Source organism: Scyliorhinus torazame, chromosome 7 (genome assembly GCF_047496885.1).
Source record: "Scyliorhinus torazame isolate Kashiwa2021f chromosome 7, sScyTor2.1, whole genome shotgun sequence".
Lineage (NCBI taxonomy): Eukaryota > Metazoa > Chordata > Chondrichthyes > Carcharhiniformes > Scyliorhinidae > Scyliorhinus > Scyliorhinus torazame.
Genome location: NC_092713.1, coordinates 242,135,922 through 242,150,233, shown reverse-complemented (window position 1 = coordinate 242,150,233; position 14,312 = coordinate 242,135,922). Strand labels below are relative to the sequence as shown.

Here is a 14,312-nt window from a genome sequence, read left to right as displayed (position 1 = left end):
CTGGAGAAGCTGAGATTGTTCTTCAGACTGAGAAGGCCATGAGGAGATTTGATAGAAGTGTTGAAAATTGTAAAGAGTTTTGAGAGTAAATAAAAACAAGCTGGTTCCAATGGCTGTAAGACGATAACCTGAGGGCACAGAATTAACCAGGGCAATTGGCCAAAGAATACACAGGTGAGATAAGGGAAACATTTTAAGCGATGTGTAGTTAGGTTTTGAAATGCAGTATTTGGCGTGACAATGGATGCAGATTTAACAGTCAATTTCGAAAGGGAATTGAATAAATGTTGAAGGATAAAAGATTGCAGGGATATTGGCAAAAAGCAGGGGGTGGGACTAATTAGCTTGCCGTTCGAAGGAGCTAGCACGACTCAAGAGGTCGCATGGCTTTGTTCACTGCTCTACTGTTCTATAATTCTATGATAAGCTGCGCCATGATAATATGGGACAGGCTTGATTGGACAGCTGACCTTTTCCTTCCTTCATTTTTGTATATTCATTTTTGTTGAACACAGCACACAGGATAATAATCCCCACCAAATGATTGCATTTTAAGTACAATCGGACGATCTAAATGGTGATTTCTCCTTCTCATGCATGTGAAATACTCTAGTTCAGAGTATATTAAAATGAATAATTTGCAGTATCTGGTTATTTCATCAGTATTCTTTTTCACAAGGCAGTAACCAGGGTGTGTTTTATAATGGACAGTGAGTGTGCCAACTGCATTATTGGCATTAATGGTGATGAAGAGGAAATATTATTTTTTTTCTATCATTTTATGCTTCTGGCAGCAGGCGCTGAATGGACATAAGTCACTGGCACGTTTTCTGCAGAGATAACATTTGAAACCAATTGTGTGTTCTTCATTCATTCACTGAGAATTTATAGTTTGATTTTTCCAAATTCAGATTGATCATGGAAAATGTTTAAGTATACAGACAAAGGCAAAATATCCCCCTGCTCTTCTAGAATGTTATTTTTCCTGTAATCTTGGCAAGTGATGCATAAAAGCAAGATGCAACAGTGCGAGAGGCAGTGATAAAGAGAAGGGTTTTTACTTGTCAATATAGTTCAAAATGTATTTACAACCTGCCACTTTGTGATCCAAAGACTCTCAGATCCATAAAAATCTAATGTGCATCTGTTTTCCATGGCAGTCTGGTTTGATGTGCTTACTTTTCTGATCTGATATTCTGCATCTAGCGCACATCTGACTACCTAATGTACATTCATGCTGCTTGATTGAAAATAGGAGAATTTTGATCACTGGTGTCCTTGTGACAGTGGAATTTTTAAAGACGCAGAAGGGGAGTTTTCATTTGTTGAGCCTGATAGCAAATTGGTAGAAAGTGGATTGCACCCATCCTGTTCTAGGGAAACGTACAAGGTCAGCCTAGAAGTACAAGATTAGCACCGAGAATTTCTATGAGCAATACTTATGTAATTTCCCATGGACTATATTTAGCAATTCATGAGGTTGCCTCAGAAATTGAAAAACACCCGACTCCGATTCTAATAGGAAGTCTTTGACATCCCTCTTTGTAGCAAGAAGACAATAAGGGCTAGATATCATGCTACTCCGCTGGCAGGTTTGAAAGTGGGAGTGGGGGTGGTGAAGGTGTAGCGGAGTACTAATGACCAGCTGCAGCCTACTTGTTGCTTACCCGGACACCGCCACACTCTCTGAAATTTCACGGGGTGGGGTGGAGCCAGATGACCCACCTGCAACTGGGCCTATTGAAGCTCTTAAGTGGTCAATTAATGGTCACATAAGGTCCTCATCCCAGCAGCGCCGGTATGGTGGGAGAGGCACAAGCCACGCGAGAAGCTGAGCAACTTTGGTTGCATGGGCTGATGTCGGGCAAGGAAAGGGTGGGGGGCCTCCTGTGCGGGCCCTCTGCGCCCATTAGAGGTATTCTCCAAAAGGTTATTCCCCCCCTCCTTTTAATCCATCCCCTTATTCTCCTGAACCTGGCAACTCTCCTTCCCCCTCACTGAGGCGACAACCTGACTTACCTCAGCTACTCGGCATGGTGAGATTCGTCATGTGAGAGTACCTGAAAGAAATGGGTGTTTAAGAAATGTACCTTTAAGAAATGGGTGTTTATCAGTGATGTCAGAGTGTGGGTAGAGCTGGGCTGTCTGTCAGCTCTTTACTTTTGTTTTAGGCTGTTTGCTGCAGGGTGTGTTTTAGTTTCATTTTCAGAGCTGGATAGCTGCAGTCACAGCCAGAAGGTGCAGGAGTCTTTCTCTGTAATCTAAAAACTGTAAATTGATCGTTTGGTGATTTAAAACTAATAACTTCTCTCAGTAGTGACTTTAACCTGATGTGCTTCTGTTAAAATTTTCTTTTTAAGTCTTATGGATGTTAAAAGGACAGCTTAAGGATTACTTAGTGTTGTATTCTTTGGGGGTTGTATTTGAATTAATGGTTGCTAAGATGTTCACTGTATGTTTTAAAAAGGTTAACTTGAGTTCATGGAATAACCATTGTTTTGCTTTTAAAAATACTTTTCCAATTCTGCTGTACCACACCTGTAGAGTGGGTCGTGAGCTCCCCATACCACAATCTATTAAAAGTTGTGGGTCAGGTGAACTCCATGAAATATTTTGGGGTTCTCTAAACACTGGCCCATAACTAACTGGGGGCTCGTCCGGAATAAAAGTCTATCAATTGGATTGGCTTAGTGAACTTAAAGACAGTGAGGGGTGAGCGTATTGTGGTTGCTTTTCAGGTGTGGTATTCTAGTTTAAGTAGGGAATGTTTTGTGAACAATGGCTCTTTCAGAGGCTCTGACATTTTTGGGGGTGGAGACGGTCACATGCAGTACCTTACGGACAGAGACTAAAAGCAGACTGTTAGATTTAGCAAAAACATTGCAGTTAACATTACATGACAAAATGCAAAAAGATGAGGTAATTATGGCGGTGGCTAAGCATTTAAAGTTGCCTGAGATACAGTTTGACTCATTGGAAATGGCAAAAATTCAGTTACAAATTAAACAAATGGAACATGAGAAAGAATTAAAGTAGCTTGAATACAAAAGAGATAGAGAGAAAAAAGAAAGAGAAAACGAGATACAGGTCAGGCAAAAAGATAAAGAGAGAGAGTTTGAACTTTGGAAAATGGCCATGTAACATGATCATCATTTAAAATTGGCAGGCATAAAGGGTAAACGTACAGTTGGATAATAGTGATGAGGATAGTGAGAAAGAGCATCATAGTCAAAGGCTTGGTGGAGATCTATTTAAACATGTCCAAGCATTGCCAAGTTTTGATGAGAAGGAGATAGAAGCCTTTTTCATTTCATTTGAGAAGGTAGCTAAACAAATAAACTGGCCACAGGACATGTGGGTAGTACTGATTTAAACAAAGCTGACAGGTAGGGCTAGTGAAGTGTTTGCATCACTATCAGAGGAGGTATCTGAGTCATATGAGGTGAAAAAATCCATCTTAGGTGCATATGAACTCGTGCCTGAAGCCTACAGACAAAGGTTTAGAAATTTGAGGAAAGAAACTGGTCAAACATAAATGGAGTTTGAAAGGATCAAACAGAGTAATTTTGATAGGTGGATAAGGGCTTTGAAAATAGACCAAATGTATGACGCTCTCAGAGAAATTATACTTTTGGAGGAATTTAAAAATTCAATTCCTGATGTAGTGAGAACTCATGTGGAAGAGCAGAGTGTTAAAACTGCGAGATTAGCAGCAGAAATGGCAGATGATTATGAATTAGTTCATAAATCAAAGTTCGGTTTCCGACATCAGTTTCAGCCGGTGAGGGATAGAAACTGGGGACATGAGAAATACTCAAGTGGTAAAGGTAAAAGTGATCTGATGGGAGATATTAAGGAGAGTGTACCTCAGGCTAAAAAAGAAATCCAGGATGGTGGAAAGGAAATGAAAAGTTTCAAATGTTTTCACTGACATAAACTAGGCCATGTAAAATCACAGTGTTGGTGGTTGAAGAAAAGCACTGGGAAGGCTGATGTGGTAAAACAGGATAAGACAGTGTGGTTTGTTAAAGTGGTAAAGGAAAGCCCAAGTGAAGTGAAGGAGGTGCAAAAGATTGTACAGCCTGCTCAAGAGGTGATTGATAAGAATGTGCCAGATCTCTTTAAATAATTTACTTGTGTGGGTAAAGTTTACTCATGTGTATCAGGAGGAGCAGGTAAAGAAGTCACAATTTTAAGAGATACAGGAGCTAGTCAATCTTTGATGGTAAGAGATGAGGAATTATGTAGTTTGGGAAGAATGTTGCCAGAAAAGGTGGTTATATGTGGAATTCAGGGTGAGCGGAGTAGTGTTCCATTATATAAGGTAAGGTTGGAAAGTCCAATGAAGACTGGTGAAGTGGTAGTAGGAGTAATAGAGAAACTATCTTGTCCAGGAATACAGTTTATCTTGGGCAATGATATAGCTGGATCGCAGGTGGGAGTGATGCCTACTGTGGTTGATAAGCCAGTGGAAAATCAGACAACTGAAGTGTTGAAGGACGAATATCCTGGGATTTTTCCGAATTGTGTAGTAACAAGGTCACAAAGTCACATGTTAAGACAAGAGGAGAAATCAAAGAGTGAAGATGACGTTGAAGTGCAATTATCAGAAACGATTTTTGATCAGATGGTTGAAAAAGAACAAGAACAGGTAGAGAAATGGATGGATCATGCAAGGACCTTCTTGTTCAAAGAGACTGTCAATTGAGAAGGATTTCAGTTGGAGGAAGAAGAACGAAAAAAATGGACTATATTATTATATCTGTTTGCGTGTGTTGTTTTTTTTAAACGAAAAAGTATCTTTACTGTGTGCATTTCTTAAAGGATAGTGAAAAGGTGAAAAATGAAACTACCTTGAAGTTGATGGTTTATTTTTTTTTCTTGAGGGGAGGTGTTATGTGAGAGTACCTTTAAGAAATGGGTGTTTAAGAAATGTACCTTTAAGAAATGGGTGTTTATCAGTGATGTCAGGGTGTGGGTGGAGCTGGTCTGTCGATCAGCTCTTTACTTTCGTTTTCAGCTGTTAGCTGCAGGATGTGTCTTAGTTTCGTTTTCAGAGCTGGATAGCCGCAGTCAGAACCAGAAGGTGTATGAGTCTCTCTCTGTAATCTAAAAATTGTAAATCGATCCCTTGGTGATTTAAAAATAATAACTGCTTTCAGTAGTGACTTTAACCTGATGTGCTTCTGTTAAAATTTCCTTTTTAAGTCTTATGGATGTTAAAAGGACAGCTTAAGGATTACTTAGTGTTGTATTCTTTGGGGGTTGTATTTGACTTAATGGTTGCTAGGATGTTCACTGTATGTTTTAAAAAGGTTAACTTGAGTTCATAGAATAAACATTGTTTTGCTTGAAAAAATACTTTTCCAATTCTGCTGTACCACACCTGTAGAGTGGGCCGTGTGCTCCCCATACCACAATCTATTAAAGGTTGTGGGTCAGGTGAACTCCATGATACACTTTGGGGTACTCTATACCCTGGCCCATTACAGACTGTGTGTCGTTCCAGTTGTGGCCAGTGCTCCCATTGTCTCTTCAGCGACTACAGAGCTATTGGCCATCCACTTCACCGGCAGCTCTCGAAGGTGGGATTTCTTCCAGATAAAGGGTCATAAATCTCAAATTAAATCAATTAATGCTGCTGCTAAATTTAAATTTCCGTGGGATAAATACCAGGATCATGGGCAGGCTCCCCCAAACATTTTTCACCAGTGGCAGGGGCAACATTGTCCCCGATAAAATCCAACCCCATGACACTGCTTGGCAAACAGTTTTTTTGCAACAGAAAGGAAGGGAAGCAGTCCGGTTCTTTTCAGATGAAGAGGTCACATATGTTGGAGCAACAGTGAGAAGTCACCTTGTTTAAGCCAAATAAGATGACCCAGTGATGTGAGGAGCTTGTGGGATGCTTTGTAAGTTTTACCATAAGTTGTACTCTAAATAAAGTGAGCTTGATACAAATGATCATGTTAATCTTATTACGAAAGAAAATAGCTTATCAACTCATATCAGACCTTACCCGACCAAAAGATTCTGAGGTTTAAATTTGGAGTAATTGAAGCAATATACAAGTGAAAGTCAAATATTCAGTTCATATCACAAAATGGTACTATTACTACATCCTCAGGTTATTCATTGCCAGTCAGCTACTATAAAAAAGATACTGAGATTACACATAGGAATAAATAACCCCACTGAACCACGGAAAGATAAGTGAATTTAAATTCACAACACACACTATCAATTAAAACAGCTCAAATTAAAAATTTATGAAATATTTATGTGCAGTGTAATTAGACAGCATTGTAGATGAGCACAGTGAGATCAAGATATTGGCAGGGGTCATTCGCAAGGATGGAGGACTGACTAACTAAACTGAAAGTGTGTCGGGATAAATGGTCATTTTCAGGATGGTAAACTGTAACCAGTGGAGTGCCCCAGTGATCACTGTCAGGGTATCAACTCTTTACGATTTATATTAATGACTGGGATGAATGGACGACTATATTGCAGCCAAATTTTCTGACGATATGAAGTTAAGTAGGACAGCAAGTTGTGAGGAGAATACAAAAAGTCTACTGAGGAATATAAATAGGTTGAAAGTCCTTGCATATTAAAAAGTATGCGGGTACAACTAGGAAGGCAAATGTCAAGTAGGCCTTCATTGCAAAGGGATGAAGTATAAATGTAGGTATTGTTACAACACATAGAATATACAGTCACGTTACTTAAGGAGTGACATTGAAATAGTTCAAAGGAGGTTCACTTAACTGATTCCTGAGTTCAGGGATTTGTCTGATGAGGGAAGGTAAAGCAGACTGGGCCTTCACTCGTGACAGAGTAGATGCTGAGAGGGTGCCTGCCTTTGTAGGGGAATCTAGAACTAAGGAGCACAGTTTCAAAATATGGATGAGGAGGATGAGGAGGAAGTTCTGCTCTCAGAGGGTCATTAGTGTTTGGAATTCTCTTTCCTAGAGAGCAGTGGAGGTTGGGTAATCGAATATATTCAAGACTAAGTTAGATAGATTTTTGGTTGACAGGAGAGTCGATGGTTATGGGGCAGGTTCAAGGGGCTGAGTGGCCTACTCGTGCTCTTAGTTCTTTTATTCAACTCCTATAATCTGAGGAATAGCTCTGAGGAAATTTTACAATAATTTCCAAATATTTAGTTTTAGTTGTCTTTTTGGTTTGTTAGACTTGCAATTTCAAAGACAGTCACGTAGGTCAGATATGATGAGAGGGCATCACAATTGCATAATACATGCTGCATAAGTAATGGTATATTTTTAACTGGTGTCATGATGCCAACTTTGCATTTTAAGTGACGCTCTGTTCATGTGAACAGTTTAAGATACTCATGAAGCTTATATTTGACAGTAGGATATGCTTAATTTCAACAATTATAATTTTTATAGCTCCATTCTTGAATAAAACAGTTGTGGAAACTTTCTATCAACAATAAACAGAATCTTGTTACCATATGTTGTTATAGCTGCAGTTGCACTTCTGCGCCTGGCTACAATATTCTTCGCCACACAGGTATAATTTGCTGTGTCTGACAGTCGAGCTTCTTTGATGATCAAGTTATGGTCCAAAGTAATGTAAAAGTTTGGATCTTGAGCTGGGTCAATCACTTCTTCGTTCTTCAACCATTCCACCTTCCAAAACAAATTTTGTGAATTCCATACAGACAAGAAAGGGAATATTTTACAAAACAGCAGACCCAGTGCAGATTGGAGAAATGACACAGAGGTGAGCATGATTGATCCACAGCATTTTCAGTTTTCTAGCAATTCATTTCACCGCCACATTTTTGGAAGCATGTGGATTGAGACACTCACCTCTGGAGCGAATTCTCTGATTCGCTCTTTTTTCAAGCAAGGATATGCATGGGAACACACTTCACCAAATTTACCTTAGTAGCTGTTAAAAAATATATTGTCACCAACGATGGTTTTTATTAGTTATTATATATAAAAATATTAAGGGGGTCAGTTTAGCTCAGTTGGCTGGACAGCTGGTTCGTGATGCACAACAAGCCCAACAGCATGGGTTCAATTCCCATGCTGGCTGAGGTTTTCCAGGAAAGCCCTGCCTTCTCAACCTTGCCCCTTATGTGAGGTGTGGTGATCCTCAGGTTAAATCACCACCAGTCAGCTCACCCCCTCAAAGGGGAATTCATATTACTTTATTGTTTTTAATAGCAGTCATGGATCTCCCTGGTTGTTGCTCACACTTAAACAGATAATATGCTGTTTTATGAAGTTGAAAATGAAAATTGCTTATTGTCACGAGTAGGCTTCAATGAAGTTACTGTGAAAAGCCCCTAGTCGCCACATTCTGGCACCTGTTCGGGGAGGCTGGTACGGGAATTGAACCGTGCTGCTGGCTGCCTTGGTCTGCTTTAAAAGCCAGCGATTTAGCCCAGTGTGCTAAAGTGTTTAAAAACGTTTAAGGATTTGGCAGGTATTTTCAACATTAACCCGATACACATCTGGGGCGAAATTCCCCGGAAACGGCGCGATGTCCGCCGACTGGCGCCCAAAACGGCGCCAATCAGACGGGCATCGCGCCGCCCCAAAGGTGCGGAATGCTCCGCATCTTTGGGGGCCGAGCCCCAACATTGAGGGGCTAGGCTGACGCCAGCTGGTGGAAACGGCCTTTGTTGCCCCACCAGCTGCCGCGGAAATGACATCCCCGGGCGGCGCATGCGCGGGAGCGTCAGCGGCCGCTGACAGTTTCCCGCACATGCGCAGTGGAGGGAGTCTCTTCCACCTCCGCCATGGTGGAGACCGTAGCGGAGGCGGGAGGGAAAGAGTGCCCCCACGGCACAGGCCCGCCCGCGGATCGGTGGGCCCCGATCTCAGGCCAGGCCACCGTGGGGGCATCCCCCGGGGCCAGATCGCCCCGCTCCCCCCCCAGGACCCCGGAGCCTGCCCACGCCGCCTTGTCCCGCCGTTCAAAAGGTGGTTTAATCCACGCCGGCGGGACAGGCAATTTATCGGCGGGACTTCAGCCCATCCGGGCCGGAGAATCGAGTGGGTGGGCCCGCCAACCTGCGCGGCCTGATTCCCGCCCCCGCCGAATATCCGGTGCCGGAGACTTCGGCAACCGGCAGGGGCGGGATTCACGGCAGCCCCCGGCGATTCTCCAACCCGGCGGGGGGTCGGAGAATGACGCCCCTGAAGTCTGTGGCACAACAGGATCAGTGTCAATAATTGTACACAGATGCAACATTTTGTAATGCAGACAGTTTTCCCGAAGTTTCAGAAATATACAGTGATAATCATGAGGGATTTTAATCTGCATATAAACTGTAATATTCAGGTGGGAAAAGGTAGCCTAGATGAGGAATTCATAGGATGTTTTCAGGATAGTTTCTTATAACAGCACGTTCTGGTGACAACCAGTGAGCTGGCCATATTGGATATGGTATTAATTAATTAATGACACTGAAGGTGCCTCTAAGTAGCGGCGATCAAAATATGATTTAATTTTACCTTCAGTTTGAGGGAGAGAAGCGTGGGTCTAAGACTAATGTTTTAAATATTTAAACTTAAATAAGGGCAATTATGAGGGCATGAAAGCACAGCTCGCTGAAGTGAAGTGGCAAATTTGGTTAAGAGGTCAATAGAAATGCAATGACAGATATTTCAGGAGATACTTCAGAATACATTCCAACGAGAAAAAACAATTCACAGGAGCGAACCCACCATCTGTGGTGAACTAAAGTAAGACGTCTTACAACACCAGGTTAAAGTCCAACAGGTTTGTTTCAAAACACTAGCTTTCGGAGCACAGCTCCTTCCTCAGGTGAATGAAGAGGTGGGTTCCAGAAACAAAAATACAGATAAAGTCAAAGATGCAAGACGATACTTTGAATGTGAGTCTTTTCATGTATTTAAGTCTTTACAGGTAATTAAGCCGGCAACTCCACATCAGAACTAAAGTAAAAGATTGCACCAAACCTCAAGAAAAAGCATATAATTGCATAAACTGTATAAAGATGAGTGGTATGTCAGAATATTGCATGGTATCAAAAACAGTTAAGAATAACGAAAATATATTCCAACTATATTCACTTTGAGTATTGAAAGACGCATCAAACCCAGTTTGTCTGTTGGCTTTGTTCCTCTCACAGGGTGTTTTCACTTCCAGGGGGGTCAGATCCTGCATCCATGTGGCAATGAAAGCACAATCAGGCCATCCAAGTATATTTGTCTATCAGAGGGCTTAAAGTTTAGCTGGTCTGTGATCACTGCAACAAGATAATACAAGTCTGCGCATGACATTCAGGGAGCTGTTCCGATTCTTTCATCCTTCGGCAGTCTCAGATTTCGCAGGTATTTTGTCTGTGTGGAATTTATACTTTGTCCCTGTCTCTGCATGTGTTTCCTCTGAGTGCTCCCTCAGTCCAAAGATGTGCAGGATAGGTGTATTGGCCATGCTAAATTGCCCCTCAGTGGCCAAAGATGTGCAGCTTTGATCGGATTATGTGGATAGGGCGGGGGAGTGGACATGGTAGGATGCTCTTTCCGAGGGTCGGTGCAGACTCGATGGGTGGAACGGCCTCATTCTACACTGCAGGAATTCTATTGTTCTCTTCACCAGATAGCTTCAAAGGTTGGTTCCAGGAAGAGAAAGGATATATATTCAAGACCTGGCTGATAGTCCCAGTGAAGAACCCCACCATGGAGGCACAGCAAACGGACAACTGGAGCCATGTTACCACTAAGAAAACAATGGAGCAAGCCATTAGTTGAAGAAGGAGGAGAAAGGGAATGAGGAGGAGTATTCTATTGTGCAGGCCGTGTCTGAAGTTGCACACCTGCCTGCCAGAAAAACTCACATCCAGTCACGTTACATCGGAGAAGTTTGCTTGCTACGCTGAAAACCTCCCATCAAGACCCCTTTGTAACCCCCACCTCTCCTTGCCCCCCCCCCTCCCCCCGCACTTCACAAGCAAAGCTCCTGCCTACAGTCAGCCAGTCACACAGAACTGTTCCTCCCCATCAAGACTGATCGTGCCATTCACTAGATGTTAATAATCAGGGTCCTTGGGGGATGCAATAGAGGCCATGACTGCAAATAGTTCATTTGAACTCATTGCTTCATTCAAAAATACATAATGGAAAAGTAACAATGTAAGAAGAACTTGGGTGATTTCCTTTCTGCAGCCAAGACATTTTGTTGATACACTTTCTACTCCTACTACATGGTGCTACTCCTGTGGTTTCACTACAGCTAGAACAGGCTGTTCATTCCCTTTGTCACAAGACGGCCATGGAGGATGATGTCCAATGGCTTTTGCAGTCTGTCTTGGCCCTGCCAAAAGACTGCCTTATCTGCATCTGGCCAGGCTCAATCATCAGGCAGAACGCAGGGTGTGCCTGTCTGTCAATGAGTGTGGGGAGAGTAAAAGCTGTGAAGAGGGGTTCTTCGAGAACAGCCCTCACTGCCATGTGCCCACTCTCCATGCACCCACTCAGGGCTCACCTGCACTTTCCTGCTGACCAAGACTTGGCTCCATGTCCATGTGGCATTCAGCCACCAATGTGGGGCTTCAGTTGGTACTTTATAAACTGGAAGCCAGTGTGTGTAGGCCATTGGCTTGAGCCAACATGTAATCAATAGCCTGTTGTCTCTGCCTCACTATGAAGATTTTCAATGAAGGTGATTATCAGTGCAATTACTGAAGACCTCATAGCCCTCATGCTTGATACAAACTTTTCTATTTTATGTGGAAAAGTGGCATTGGCTCTGAAAATTCTGACAGGAGATCACATATTCCCCATACTACAGCCCACAATACATGTTTAGTGTATGACTCACGAGGCTCAGCATCTGTTTCCAGCTGAGCAAATGGTGTCAGTGATTCCCAATTGCTTTTCCTGTCTTCAGCACCATCTCCTGCTCGCTTGGGATATGTTTCTATCTCTCCTTCTGAGAAGCTGCATCCATTGAAGTGTGTGTGCATCTGTTCTAATGGAGAATGCGCAGGACTCATGTGACAGCATGCTCAGAGTACTGGTTCTTCTCTGAGGGCTCATCCCTCATCTCCTCTACTGGCACAACCAATGCACCCATGGGAGCCGATAGACATGAGTTAGAGGTGAATCTAAGTGAACTTGGATTCCAAGTTAGCATGGTGCATATCATGACCTTTAATGTATTGCTGACAACAAATCACCACTGGTGAAGTTAAGTGCCAGATGGTGGTGTGCTGTCTAATGCTGTTATCATATATGGGTCACCCTACCATCTCTCCATTGTCAAATATCTATATAGGTACTACCCTATTCATCTCCAGGATTTCCTTCTCCATCGAGATCAAGGAGCTCATGGCTGCAGCTCTAACCCAGTCCTCAGCCATGGAGTTGTGGACTCACTCCTACAATGAGAAAAGTCAGAAAGTTAGATGTTTGAGGAGTTAACTAACTGCTGAGGCTGGAGGATAAACAATTGAGTAGAGTGACTGAGGAATAGGTGTAAGGGGGCAATTGGTTGAGGTTGAATATGAGTGCTATTTGTTGAGATGGAGATGCTAAGAAGAAACAGGAGAGAGTGGAATGTGTGTGACAACAAGGGGTGTTGGTCCGAAGAGTGCTGTGCAGGAGAATGCTAGGAAGGTGAGGGAGTAATGGCTGCCAGCTGAGAGTTTCAGGCCCCTCACCTTGTCTGACCTCATTCGGGTCATTAAACCTTTCCCAGCGTCTGATCTAGTTCCTTGATATCACCTTTCAGCTTCTGCCAGCCTCTGAGGCTTCCTGCTTTCCTCAGGGAAGAGGGCTTCTCATTGTGCGCTCACTACAGCAATGATCACCTCAAGGAATGCGTCTGAGAAGAGGGTGTGGGGGGGGGATGTGGTGTTGGAGGGATGGCAGGGCAGCATTTTCACATCTTCCATCAATTCGGGTGGGTCTTTGCTCCTCCTCAGTTGTGTCCTGAATGCTGCAATCGCTGCTGCCATTGTGAATCCTGCCAGGATCCTTTTTCAGAGAGATCCTTCATTGCTTGTTCAGGCACACCATCCCACCCACACACCCTTATTGGACAGGGAACCCAGAAACACTATGACAAATCAGTTAATTAGGCTTCCAACCCAAAAATAATCTCACCATTCCGGCAGGGGCTGAGTCAAGAGTTGTAGTCCTGCGATTATAGGAGTGTTATCGACTTCTTTGAAATAGAAAATATTACCAATCGAACTATTCATTGACGACTCTTAGGTAAAGGAAATCTAGAGAGCCCATCAGCGCCCCCATGAGGATTTGATTGACGGTACTTTAGTATATATGTATATGCTGACAACAGCAAAGCCCATCTCTCCATCTGGCTCGCTTCTAGAGATGGAATACCAATATGTGGCCCTAGTATCATTGTCAGTGGTCAATGATCCGTCAGTAAGTTTCCTTCCATATCGGTATTAGTCAAAATGTTACCAATCATGCCGAGAGGTTTCTTCTCTACCTGTGCATAGTTTATTTTTGCTTTGTTCAAGGATATTGATGCAAATTATTGGCTTCTCTTCACCATTGGATATTATGTGAGAAACCACTGCTCCCACCCCATAAGATAATGCGACGCAAGCCACTTACAAAGGTAACTTTGGACCAAAGCGCATCAGGACTTCTGACTTTAGTAGTGCCTCTTTACTTGCACTGATCCTCCCATTTCCATTTTCTGCTTTGACACAGTAAGTTGTGTAAAGGCTTGAGAATAGTTGCTACATTATGGACAACCTTCCATAATAGTTTAAGAAGCCCAAAAACACTCAAAGTTGATTTACGTTTTGAGGTTTAGGTCCCTCAGTCATGGCTTTTACTTTTGAAGGTGATTTGTGCAGCCCCTTTCTCTATGTCATGCCCCAGGTATACAGTAGAATATTTACAGAATTCACATTTATCCTTCCATACTTGTAGTCCGTAACCTTCTAGTCTCTGGACTCTGGAATGTAGCATCTAAATTTTGAAGATGCTCTTCTTCAGTCTTCCCAGTAACTAAGATGTCATCTAAGTGGCACTGGACCCCTTCTAGACCTCTGAGAATTTGATCCATGGTATGCTGGAATAATGCAGGTGTGGACGTGATGCCAAATTGAAGTCTTTTATATCTGAATAGCCCGTTGTGTGTCACGATTATCAAATATTGTTGTGAATCTGGATCCACATTTGTCTGGAAGTAAGCTTGATTAAGGTCAACATTATTGAAATGCTGGCCTCCAGCCAACCAGCAAATAAATAATCAATTAAAGGCAGAGGGCACTCATCTGCACACAGTACCAGATTGAAAATGACTTTAAGATCACCGCA

At 42.7% G+C, this 14,312-nt stretch overlaps 1 protein-coding gene across 1 annotated transcript in view; it reads right to left on the bottom strand.

Moving 5' to 3' along the window:
- Positions 1 to 14,312, bottom strand: part of unc5a (unc-5 netrin receptor A) — a 900,708-nt gene that overhangs the window by 261,255 nt on the left and 625,141 nt on the right. The window contains exon 5 of the mRNA XM_072512209.1: positions 7,478 to 7,658. Coding sequence (XP_072368310.1) covers positions 7,478 to 7,658 — 181 coding nt within the window. The remainder of the gene's footprint in view (positions 1 to 7,477; positions 7,659 to 14,312) is intronic.